This window comes from Aotus nancymaae, unplaced genomic scaffold (assembly GCF_030222135.1).
Source record: "Aotus nancymaae isolate 86718 unplaced genomic scaffold, 86718_ANA_hifiasm-v0.15.2.pri h1tg000015l_0, whole genome shotgun sequence".
Classification (NCBI taxonomy): domain Eukaryota; kingdom Metazoa; phylum Chordata; class Mammalia; order Primates; family Aotidae; genus Aotus; species Aotus nancymaae.
Genome location: NW_026988426.1, coordinates 145,666 through 158,512, shown reverse-complemented (window position 1 = coordinate 158,512; position 12,847 = coordinate 145,666). Strand labels below are relative to the sequence as shown.

Here is a 12,847-nt window from a genome sequence, read left to right as displayed (position 1 = left end):
GGGACGGAGGCCGAGGCCTCCCTGGTGGTCGGCTTCCTCCAGGAAGCCCCGCTGAATGGCAGGAAACAATAAAATCCAGAACTCTTCATCAGGCGTCCTGGGATGTGTGAAATAAGTGGCTCAGGCGGATGAGTTGCCTCTCACGAGCCTCTTTAGTTTTATTTTTTAAATTATTGAGACAGAGTCTCGCTCTGTCGCCCAGGCTGGAGTGCAGTGTTGCAATCTCGGCTCACTGCCATCTCTGCCTCCCGGGTTCAAGTGATTCTCTTTCAAGTGATTCTCGTGAGTAGCTGGGTTACAGGCGCACACCACTACGTTCGGCTAATCGTATTTTTAGTAGAGACGGGGTTTGCCATGTTGGCCAGACTGGTCTAGAACTCTTGACCTCAAGTGATCCGCCTGCCTCCCCCTCCCAAAGTGCTGGGATTATAGGCGTGAGCCAGCATGCCCAGCCCCTATTTATTTATTTTTTTGAAGCAGGGTCTCACTCTGTTGCCCAGCTACAGTGCACTAGCCCCATCTCGGCCCACAGCAGCCTCCAACTGCAGTGTCTCAAGCGATTCTCCCATCTCAGCCTCCAGAATTGATGGAACTATGGGTGTTCACCACCATGCCCAGATAACTTTTTTATTCTCCGTAAAGATGGTGGGTGGGGGGGTGTCTCATGACATCGCCCAGGCTGGTTTTGAACTCCTGGCCTGAAGCGATCCTCCTGTCACAGCCTCCTGAGTAGCTGGGGCCACAGCTGTGCACCAGCACACCCTAATTTTTAAAATTTACTGTATTTTTTGTTTGTTTTCCAAGACAGAGTCTTAGTCGCCCAGGCTGGAGTGCAGTATGGTGCAATCAAAGTTTACTGCATCCTCCATCTCCTGGGCTCAAGCAATCCTCCTGCCTCAAGCACCCTGAATAGCTAGGACTATTGGGGCACACCACCACGCCCAGCTAATTTTTGTAATGTTTTTGTAGAGACAGGTTTTCCCCCATGTTGCCTAGCCTGGTCTTGAACTCCTGAATTCAAAGGATCCTCCTGTGTCAGCCTCCGAAAGTGCTGAGAATACAGGCGTGAGCCACCACACCCCGCCCCCTTTTTTTTTCTTAATGGCAGATTCCTCTCCAGTGTTTTACTTCGATGAAATGCAAGGAGAGGGCCAGGTGCGGTGGCTCACACCTGTAATCCCAGCACTTTGGGAGGCCAAAGAGGATGGATCACATGAGGTCAGGAGTTGGAGACCACTCTGGCCAACATGGTGAAATCCCGTCTCTACTAAAAATACAAAAAATTAGCCGGGAGTGGTGGAGGTCGCCTGTAATTCCAGCTACTCGGGAGGCTGAGGCAGAAAATTGCTTCAACTGGGAGGCAGAGGTTGCAGAGAGCCGAGATCGTGCCACTGCACTCCAGCCTAGGTGACAGAGCAAGACTTCTTGTCAAAAAGAAAGAAAGAAATGCAAGGAGATAAGGACTGTCTTGTTGTCCGATTGGTTTATTATGGAGCTTGTCTTCACCCACCTAAATTGCGAGCCTTAATATTTATCTGGATATCTGAGTTTGCAAAACATATTTTAGGTACCACAAAAAGACACACGACCTGAGTAATGAAGTGATAGCTCATAAACCGCGCTTATTGTTAGTTATCAGACATAATGGGTCTTAAAATTAATTTATTGCATTTAGAATTACTTTTGGCCCTGAGCTAAGTTCTTTGCTCAACCAAACATAACTGCATTTTAAGTCACCAGTGACCTCCACATTGTGAAATCCACTGGTCTGTTATCTTATATGACCTGTCACCAGTCAGTGACACAGACGGTCGTTCCCTCCAGAAATGCTGTCTTCACCTGGCTCTCAGGACATTATACTCTGTTGGTTTTCTTCCCACCTCACTAGCTGCTATTTCTCAGACTATTACTGATTCCTCCTCTTCTCCCCATCCTCCCAGAGCTCAGTCCTTCAACACCTCCCCATTGGAACAGGATATGGGTTGGGCACAGTGGCTCACATCTGTAAAACCAGCACTTTGTGAGGCCAAAGTGGAAGGATTGCTTGAGTCCAGGAGTTCAAGAGCAGCCTGCACAACATGGTGAAACCGCATCTCTACAAAAAATGCAAAAATTAGCCAGGCGTGGTGGTGTGTGCATGTAGTCCCAGCTACTCGGGAGGCTGAGGTGGGAGGATTGCTTAAGCCAGGGAGGCGGAGGTTGCAGTAAGTGGAGATCAAGCCACTGCACTCCAGCCTGGGTGGCAGAGTCAGACCCTGTCTCAAAAAAAAGGGAACAGCCTGGGTGCAGTGGCTCACACCTGTAATCCCAGCACTTTGGGAGTCCGAGGCAGGTGGATCACAAGGTCAGGAGTTCAAGACCAGCCTGACCAACAGGGTGAAACCTCATCTCTACTAAAATACAAAAATTAGCTGGGTATGGTGATGGGCACCTGTAATCTCAGCTATTCAGGAGACTGAGGCCTGAACCTGAGAGTCGGAGGTTTCAGTGAGCTGAGATCATACCACTGCACTCCAGCCTGGAGAACAGAGCAAGACTCTATCTAAAAAAAAAATAAATGCTATGGATGTTTATGTACAGGTTTTTAAATGCCAAGAAATATTCTTGCTGGGTCATGTGGTTAGTGTACATTTAATTTTAGAAGGAACTGCCAAACTGTTTTCTAGGATGGCTGTATGATTTTACACTTCCACAAGCAGCATATCAGAGATCCAGTTTCCCTGCATTCTCATCCACACTTGGTATTGTCAGGATTTTGTATTTCAGCCATTTCAATACCTGTTATTGGTAGCTCCTCATGGTTTTCCTGTGTATTTCCTTAATGGCCAGTGATATTGAACATCTTATGATGTACTTATTTACCACTCTTATACTCTCACTGAAATGTCCATTCAAGATTTGCCCATTTTCTTTTTCTTTCTTCTTCTTCTTCTTTTTTTTTTTTGGAGACAGAGTTTTGCTCTGTTGCCTAGGCTGGAGTATGATGGTGTGATCTCAGCTAACTGCAACCTCCACCTTCCAAGTTCAAGCGATTTTCTTGTCTCAGCTTCCCGAGGAGCTGGGATTACAGGCATCCACCACCACACCCAGCTAATTTTTGTATTTTTAGTCGAGACGGGGTTTCACCATGTTGGCCAGGCTGGTTTCAAATTCCTAGCCTCAAGTGATCTGCCCACCTCTGCCTCCCAAAGTGCTGGGATTACAGGTAAGAGCCACCATGTCTTTCTTTCTTTCTTTTCCTTTTTTTCTTTCCTTCCTCTCTCTCTCCCTTTCTTTCTGTCACCCTCTTTCTTTTCCCTCCCTCCCTCTTTCCTTCCTTCTTTCCTTTCCTCTCTTCTTTCCTTTCTGTCTTACTTTGTCACCCAGGCTGGAGTGCAGTGGTATGATCACAACTCACTGCAGAGTCATCCTCCTGGGCTCAAGCAATCCTCCTGCCCCAGCCTCCTGAGTAGCTGGGACTATAGGCACACACCACCATGCCTGGCTCATTTTTAAATTTTTCGTAGAGACAAGATCTCACTATACTGCCCAGGCTGGATTTGCTCATTTTCTAATTGGGTTGTTTGGTTTCTACCTCTTGAGCTTAGAGACTGCTTTATATATGCTGGATACAAGTCCTTTGTTGGATATATGATTTGCAAATATTTTCTCCCAGTCTGTGGCTTCTCTTTTCATCTTATTAATGTGGCCTTTCAAACAGCAAATGTTTAAAATTGTGATGAAGTCCAGTTTATCAATTGTTTTTCTTTTATGGATTGTGCTTTTGAAGTCATATCTAAGAACTCTTCACCTGACCCTACATCATAGATATTTCTTTCTAGATCTACTATCCATTTTGTATTAACTTTTTGCATAGGGCTGAGGCTCATTTCTTTGTGTGTTTGTCCAATTGTTTCAGCACCTCTTGAAAAGATCATCCTTTCCCCATTGAATTGCTTTTGTACCTTTGTCAAAAGTGAATTGGATGGCAGTGGCTCACGCCTGTAATCTCAGCACTTTGAAGGGGCTGAGGCAGGAGGATTGCTTCAGTCCAGGAGTTCAAGACCACCTGGTGATCATAGCGAGACCTTGTCTCTACAAAATATAAACAAGGCCGGGCGCAGTGGCTCACACCTGTAATCCCAGCACTTTGGGAGGCTGAGGCGGGTGGATCACGAGGTCACGAGATCAAGATCATCCTGGCCAACATGGTGAAGCCCTGTCTCTACTAAAAAATACAAAAATTAACTGGGCATGGTGGCACACACCTGTAGTCCCAGCTACTTGGGAGGCTGAGGCAGGAGAAATGCTTGAACCTGGGAGGTGGAGGTTGCAGTGAGCCGAGATCATGCCACTGCACTCCAGCCTGGTGCCTGGAGACAGAGCCAGACTCTGTCTCTAAATAAATAAATAAATAAACAAAATTAGCTGGGCATCTTGGCATGTGCTGACAGTCCCAGCTACTTGGGAGGCTGAGGTGGGAGGATGACTTCAGCCAGGGAGATTGAAGCTGCAGTGAGCCAAGATTGTGCCACTGCACTCCAGCCTGGGTGACAGAGTGACTCTGTCTTATAAACAACAACAATTTTTTTTTAAAAAAGAGAGAGAGTTGGCTGTACTTGTGTACACGAGTCTATTTCTGACCTCTCAGTTCCATTCTATTGACTTTTGTGTCTATCCCACTGGGGAGACCATACTTTCCTGATAACTGTATTTATATAGTAAGTCTTAAAATTAGGTAGTGTGATTCCAGCAACTTTTTCAAAGTGGTTTTAACCATTCTACTTCTTTTGCCTTTCCATATATATTTTAGAATAAACATCTATATTTAATACAAAAAATTATTGCTGGAATTTTTGTAGGAATTGCATTACACCTATAGATCAATTTGGGTTTTTGTTATTGTGTGAGCTGGAGTTCTCTCTGTCACCCAGGCTGGAGTGCAGTGGCATGATCTCAGCTCACTGCAACCTCTGCCTCCTGGGTTCCAGATATTCTCCTGCCTCAGCCTCCTCAGTAGCTGGGATTACTACCAGGCCCCTGCCACCACACCCGGCTAATTCTGTATTTTTAGCAGAGATGAGGTTTTACCATGTTGGCCAAGCTGATCTTGAACTCCTGACCTCAAGTGATCCACCCACCTTGGCCTCCCAAAGTGCTGGGATTAAAGGTGTGAGCCACCTCACCCGGCCCCTATAGATTAATTTGAAGAGAATTGGTGTCTTTACTATAATATGTTGGACCTTCCAATTCAACCCCAATCTTGTGGTTAATGAAATAATCTGAAGTAAAGAACTACAGGATTGAGATGGTGCTGGGAGCAGACTTCTCTGGAATCTGAATTCTCTTCAACCTTTGATCAAATGGGGTCAGATGCCATCCTAGGCAACTGAGAAGCATCTAGGAGACATAAATATGCCAACTCATCTGTGTAGGTTTACAGTTTACAAGATTACCTTGGGTTTCACAACTCAACTACAAGACAGGAATTAGCATCCCCTGCCCTTTTTTTTTTTTTTGAGATGGAGTTTCCCTCTTGTTGCCCAGGCTGGAGTGCAATGGCTCGATCTCTGCTCACTGCAACCCCTGCCTCCCAGGTTTAAGCCATTCTCGTGCCTCAGCCTCCCCAGTAGCTGGGGTTACAGGCATATACCACCATGCCTGGCTAATTTTTGTATTAGTAGAGATGGGGTTTCTCCATGTTGGTCAGGCTGGTCTCGAACTCCTGACCTCAAGTGATCCGCCCCTTCCATCTCAGCCTCCCAGAGTGCTGGGATTACAGGTGTGAACCATGGAGCCCAGCCTTCCTTTTTTTTTTTTTTTTTTTTGAGATGTAGTTTTACTCTTCTTGCCCAGGCTGGAGCGCAATGGTGCTATCTCAGCTCATTGCAACCTCTGTCTACCGGGTTCAAGCAATTCTCCTGCCTCAGCTTCCCAAGTAGCTGAGATTACAGGCATTCGCCACCATGCCCAGGTAATTTTTTGTATTTAGTAGAGACAGGGTTTCACCATGTTGGTCAGACTGGTCTGAAACTCCTGACCTCAGGTGATCCATCCACCTCAGCTTCTCAAAGTGCTGGGATTATGGCATGCACCACAGCGCCCGGCCAGCATCCCCATTTTTTTTTAAACCAGTGTTTTGATATCCTTTATTCACAAGTTAGTATATTTGTCTTTTTTGTTTTTCAGTCTCCGTAGAGACTGTCAAAAATTGCCAATGCCGACTATATTGCAAGACGTCACGGCAGGGTATTGGGAAAAGTTTTCAATGAGCAATACTTGTGCCTCAGATAAACCTTGCTGGCTACGGTACTGCCACTGCGCAAAGCTATGCTTGTCCATTTGAATGTTACATGTATGATAAAACAGATTATGAAAAGTATACTTACAATGAGAACATGTTGTTTTATATAACTGATCATTGAATATGCCACCTTTTGCAACAACAACCTAATGAACCCAACTCTGCCCTCCAAATGGACCAATTTTATGATTCTCCTAAAAAGTTTTGAGTTGGGTACAGTTTCTTGTTGCTTCTGCCTGTGATCCAAGGCTTAAAAATGAGGCTGGGCACGATGGTTCATGCCTGTCATCTCTGCACTTTGGGAGGCCAAGGCAGGCAGATCACTTGAGATCAGGAGTTTGAGACCAGCCTGGCTAACATGGTGAAACACCGTCTCTACTAAAAATATAAAAATTAGCCAGGTGTGGTGGGTATATGCCTGTAGTCCCAGCTACTTGGGAGGCTGAGGCAGGAGAATCGCTTTAACCTGAGAGGTGAAGGTTGCAGCCAGCTGAGATCGCGCCTCTGCACTCCAGCCTAGGTACGGAGTGAGACTCTGTCACAAAAAAAAAAAAAAAAAGAAAAGAATGAATCTCTGGAAACTAGCAATTAGAGCCAGACCTCCCCAGGATCAAGGAGACAGGAATCAGGGGAAAGGACACTACAGATGATGCCCCCAGTCTCAAGCACTGGGCCATATTCTTGACTTGAGAGCATTCCAGCACCCAAGGTCAAGTATGGAGCCATCTATATATCCTGTCATCGCAAATGCCCATGACTGCTATCATTAACAGGGTACGGGAGAAAGGAGGCACATCATATGTGGAGGAATGAATCAGTCCCAACAATTATGTGAGCATTTTGAAAATTTCAATACTAAGGATTAACTTCTAAAACACAACTTATTACATGCTGGTGCATGCCTGTAGTCCTAGCTATTCAGGAGGCTGGGGCGGGAGGATCACTTGAGCCCAGGTTGAGGCTGCAGTGAGCTGTGATCACACCACTGCACTCCAGACTGGGCAACAGACTGAGACCCTGTCTCAAAAAAAAAAAAAAAAAAAAAAAAAAAGACAAGTTTAGGCTGAGCACAGTGGCTCGAACCTGTAATCCCAGCACTTTGGGAGACCAAGGTGGGAGGATTGCTTGAGCCCAGGAGTTTGTAACTAGCCTGGGCCACAAAGTGAGACTCCATCTCTACCAAAAAAAAAAAAAAAAAATCAAAAAAAAAAAAAATTAGCTGTGCATTATAGCACACCCCTGTGGTCTCAACTACACAGGAAGCGGACACAGGATGATGGCTGGAGCCCAGGAGTTCAGGGCTGCAGTGAGCCGTGTTCACACCACTGCACTCCAGCCTGGGTGACAGAGTAAGACCCTGTCTCAAAAAAATGAAATAAACTGGCTAGGCGCACTGGTGTGCACCTGTAATCCCAGCTACTCAGGAGGCTGAGGCACAAGAATCACTTGAACCTGGTAGGCAGAGGTTGCAGTGAGCTGTGATCATACCACTGCAATCCAGCCTGGGCAACAGACTGACAGACTGAGACCCTGTCTTTAAAAAAAAAAAAAAAAAAAAGTTTAGGCTGAGCACTGTGGCTTACACCTGTAATCTCAGCACTTTGGGAGGCTAAGGTGGGAGGGTCGCTCGAACCCGGGAGTTCTAAACCAGACTGAGCCACAAAGCGAGACTCTTCCTCTACAAAAAAAAATTTAAAAAATCAGCCGTGCATTGCGGCGCACACCCCAGCTACACAGGAAGCTGACACAGGATGATCTCTTGACCCTAGGAGTTCAGGGCTTCAGTGAGCCGCATTCATGCCACTGCACTCCAGGCTGGGCAACAGAGTAAGACCTTGTCTCAAAAAAATGAAATAAATTGGCCTGGTGCAGTGGCGTGCACCTGTAATCCCAGCTACTCAGGAGGCTGAGGCACAAGAATCGCTTGAACCTAGTAGGCAGAGGTTGCAGTGAGCTGAGATCACGCCACTGCAGTCCAGCCTGGGCGATCGAGTGAGACCCTGTCTCAAAAATAAATAAATAAATTCTAAGTTTATAGTCAGAGTCTATACAACTAGCCATTCAATAAAATGCATGTGCAAGACAGTGGAGGAGCTTGTGGCCATCCCCATTTGAATGCTGGGGAAACAAACAGGGGAGTTCAAGGTCCCCAATGCAGCAGGATCTACTCATTTCAGAAGGGAACTCTGACGAAACTGTGCTCGCCACTGGTCTGGAGAGCCACGAATCCAGCGCGCGTCCTCCCCACCTTGCCCGCCAGGGGGCGGCAAGCCCCTGCTCCCCAGTCGTGGGCCGCAGAGTTGGTGGGAGGTGGTTGAGGGGCGTGGGAGCGTCAGCGTTCTTTGGCGACCCGTGAAGCCTGGGCTTAGAGCTCACAGCGTGGGTCCCCAGCAGAGACAGAGGCGGCGAACAGCTTCCCGTGAACTGCAGGGGAGTCCTGGGACGCTGTCCTCAAGCGAGGTGGAGACCGGCCATGTCCCTCAGTTCCCCCTTCGGTCCTCGGGACATGGGGACCTTAGACTGGGGGTGTTAGCTCTACCAGCCCTGCCTAGGCCTCTTCTGACCAGAATAGCTGTGACGGACGCGGAGTCCAGGCTGGGGTTCAGGCCCCTTGGCGACTGCGGTCTCCTGAGCTCGACCCCCTCCCTGCTCCCATGGGGAAGACCCTCGCCCCTAGAGCAGTCTCCCCTCCAAGCGTCTCCCCTTCGGGACCCCTCCGCGAGCTGGGGACTCAGCCAGGCCTATGGAGGCCGACCCTACCTCTCCTAGCTCCTCCCCTGCTCGGATCTGGTCCCCGCCCTCGGCCGCCCGCCAGTCCCCGAGGCGTACACGTAGTAGATCCCGTCACGCCCGGAAGTCTCGCGTTACTCAAACGCCTCGCGCAGTCGCACTTGCGCTCAGGGAAGGTGGGGCGAACGGAAGCCGGGAGGGCGATTCGCGGATCGCGGGGTACGGGCGCGCGTGCGCACTCCGCAGCCCGTTCAGGACCCCGGCGCCGCAGGGTGTTCACGAGCCGGCGAGCCGGTGAGCCGGTCGCGCCCTCTTTCCTTCTCTTCCCTTCCCGGGACCCGGGGTCGTGGTTACTTGGGTTGGCCGGCGAATCCTTGAGTGACCTGGCGTGGAGCGGGCCTGGTACGCTTGGAAGGCCCTGTGGAGCGGAGAGTAGGCACGGGAGGGGCGGCGGAGGGGCGCGAGGTTGGGGGCGACCCGATGAATGAATTGGAACGCGGGGCGGGCAGACGCGGGAGCTGGAGGTGAGTGGGAGGGGACGAGGGGCCAGAAGGAAACATGTACGTCCTCTCTCCGGTACACCCTTTCTTTGGGCTTTTTTTTTTTTTTTTTTTTTTTTTTTTTTTTTTTGAAACAGCGTCTTGCTCTGTCTCCCAGGCTAGAGTGCAGTGGCGCGATCACGGCTCACTGCAGCCTCGAACTCCCGGGCTCAAGCGATCCTCCAGCCTTAGCCTCCCAACTAGCTGGGATTACAGGCGGGCACCACCAGGCCCGGCTAGTTTTTAAAAATTATCTTAAGACAGGGGCTTGCTAGGTTGCCCAGGCTGGTCTCAAACACCCGGGCTCCAGCGATCCACCCGCCTCGGCCTCCCAAAGTGCTGAGGTTACAGGCTTGAGCCACTCCCCGGCTGGGTGTACCCTTTGTACAGGAAAAGGGGTAGGGCTTCGAGGTCACTGTGATCCCTCTGATCGCGTCCCTTTCCCATGCTAGGGCACACAGCATGGCAGAAAACCGAGAGTTCCGCGGTGCCATGGAGGCTGAACTGGATCCGGTGGAGTACACCCTTAGGAAAAGACTTCCTAACCGCCTGCCCCGGCGGCCCAATGACATTTATGTCAACATGAAGACTGACTTTAAGGCGCAACTGGCCCGCTGCCAGAAGCTGCTGGACGGAGGGGCCCGGGGTCAGAACGCGTGTTCTGAGATCTACATTCACGGCTTGGGCTTGGCCATCAACCGAGCCATCAACATCGCGCTGCAGCTGCAGGCGGGCAGCTTTGGGTCCTTGCAGGTGGCTGCCAATACCTCCACTGTGGAGCTTGTTGATGAGCTGGAGCCAGAGACGGATACACGGGAGCCGTTGACTCGGATCCGCAACAACTCAGCCATCCACATCCGAGTCTTCAGGGTCACACCCAAGTAATTGAAACGGCACTCCCCCACTTATCCCCTCCACGGTGTGGCTCCTCTCATACTGGACCTCGAACCAGAGCCATGGAAGAAAAGGCCTGTTCCCTTGAAACCCAAAGGACTCCGTATTGAGGGTGGGGATAATTGTCTCAGTGGGCCCAGTTAGTGGGTCTTCCTGAGTGTGTGTGTGTGTGTGTGTGTGTGTGTGGTAACTATTGTCATGTAAATAAAAAATACTGTTGTACTAGTGTCCTGCCACCCCACTGCCACTGACTCTTCCCTTTATAAATTCTGTATGTGCCTGAATAAGGATGGTAGGAAATGCTACAAGTATCTAGGTGAAAGGGAACCCTAGTGTTTCTTGCCTCTGTAGAGAGCTTAGATTATCCTATGAACAGTGTAACAAAACAAACCGTTAGTACAGTGCAGAAGCCTGGTCATCCCAATGTTCGCTTTAAAGATTTTCATTTTCTAGTTGGGTGCTGTGGCTCCAGCTTGTAGTCCCAGCTACTGGCGGAGGCTGAGGTGGAAAGATCGCTTGAGCCCGGGAGTTTGAAGGTGCACTCCAGTCTAAGTGATACACTGAGACCCTGTCTGTGCAAAAGATTTTTTTTTTTCTGAGATGGAGTCTCGCTCTGTCACCCAGGCTGGAGTGCAGTAGTGCAATCTTGGCTCACTGCGATATCTGCCTCCTGGGTTCAAGTGATTCTCCTGCCTCATCCTCCCCGGTAGCTGGGATTACAGGTGAGTGCCAACCACACTAATTATTTCTGTATTTTTAGTAGAGACCAGGTTTCACCATGCTGGCCAGGCTGTTCTCAAACTCCTGACCTCAAGTGATCTGCCCTCCTCAGCCTCCCAAGTGCAAAAAAATTTTGAAAACTAGTTGGGTGTAGTTGCTTGCACCTATAATTCCAGCTACCTCATTGGCTAAGGCAGGAGGATCACTACAGCCGCGGAGTGACAGGCTGCAGTGAGCTGTGATCACTGCAGTACACTTCAGCCTGGGTGACAGAGCAAGATCATATCTCAAAAAAAAAAAAAAAAAAAAAAAGGGAAGCAAACTAAGACTTCAGGACCTTCTTAGTGTCAGGCTCTGTGGTAAAGACTGACAAGTGGCTTCATTTAATTCCTGGACCTACAGGGCCTGCCTAATGACACTCCAGCTTTCAGGTACAGGGCTCTTCAGATCCCCCCCTTTTTTTTTGAGAGTTTCACTTTGTCATCTTCATCCAGGCTGGAGGGGAGTGGTGCGATCTCAGCTCCCTACAACCTCCACCACCCGGGTCAAGGGGTTCTTCTGCCTCAGCCTCCCAAGTAGCTGGGACTGAGTCTCAGACTGTTGCCCCAGCTGGAGTGTAATGGTGTAATCTCAGCTCACTGCAACCTCCGCCTCCCAGGTTCAAGAGATTCTCCTGCCTCAGCCTCTCAAGTAGCAGGGATTGCAGGTGCCTGCCACCACACCCAGATGATTTTTTGTATTTTTAGTAGAGATAGGGTTTTACTATGTTGGCCAGGCTGGTCTCGAACTCCTAACCTCGTGATTCACCCGCCTAGGCCTCCTAGAGTGCTGGGATAACAAGTGTGAGCCACCACGTCCAGCCTATTTTTTGTATTTTTAGTAGAGAAGGGGTTTCACTATGTCAGCCAGGCTGGTCTCAAACTTCTGACCCCAAGCATTCCATCCTCCTTGGCCGCCCACAGTGCTGGGATTACAGGGGTGAGCTGCTGTGCCTGGCCTTCAGACCCTTCTGACTGGGCTGCTCCAGTGGCAAAGAATTAATTACTGGGTACACAGGTAATAATACTTTCTGGGTATTTGTGGGGTGACCTGATTTTTCATATTTATCAAACGAGTCAACTAAAGCAATGTTTATCAAAGCAGGTCGTGACCCATTTGTGGGCCTTTAGATCAATGTACTGGATCACAGCTTCTTTAAAAAAAAACAAGGCTGTGTGCGGTGGCTCACACCTATAATCCCAGCACTTTGGAAGGCTGAGACAGGCCCATCTCTTGAGCCCAGGAGTTTGAGACCAGCCTAGGCAACATGGTGAAACCCCATCTCTACAAAAAATATAAAGAATTATCCAGGCATGGTGGCACAATCCTGTAGTTCCAGCTACTTGGGAAGCTGAGATGGGAAGATCACCTGAACCCAGGAGGCAGAGGTTGCAATGAGCTGAGATCACACCACTGCACTCCAACCTGGATGACAGAGCAAGACCCTGTCAAAAAAAAAGGAAAGAAAAATAAAAAAAAAAACCCAAGTTAAAAAAAAAAAGTGCAACTTAAATGGTGCTTTATTGTAGATTTTTTTGTTTGTTTTTTTGAGGTGGAGTCTCTGCCACCTAGGCTAGAGTTCAGTAGTGCAATCTTGGCTCATTGCAACCTCTGTCTCCCAGGTTCAAGCAATTCTGCCTCA

General features: G+C 48.9%; 1 protein-coding gene and 1 non-coding gene across 4 annotated transcripts; one reads left to right on the top strand and one right to left on the bottom strand.

The window, feature by feature from the left end:
- Positions 1–6,168: 6,168 nt before the first annotated feature.
- On the bottom strand, positions 6,169–6,309 carry LOC135275120 (U4 spliceosomal RNA). The gene has a single exon (XR_010342837.1). It is a non-coding gene; the product is annotated as a U4 spliceosomal RNA (small nuclear RNA).
- Positions 6,310–9,250: 2,941 nt separating this feature from the next.
- POP7 (POP7 homolog, ribonuclease P/MRP subunit) lies at positions 9,251–11,028 on the top strand. 3 transcript variants are annotated; one of them, XM_021671576.2, is made up of 2 exons: positions 9,251–9,445; positions 10,005–11,028. In XM_021671576.2, the coding sequence occupies exon 2, from the start codon at positions 10,015–10,017 to the stop codon at positions 10,435–10,437; it is 423 nt and encodes a 140-aa protein (XP_021527251.2). In that variant the 5' UTR covers positions 9,251–9,445; positions 10,005–10,014; the 3' UTR covers positions 10,438–11,028. The 3 variants fall into 3 exon arrangements, with proteins under 3 accessions (XP_021527251.2, XP_064232418.1, XP_021527250.2); XM_064376348.1 differs by having other exon boundaries at positions 9,289–9,307; XM_021671575.2 differs by having other exon boundaries at positions 9,318–9,415.
- Positions 11,029–12,847: the final 1,819 nt, after the last annotated feature.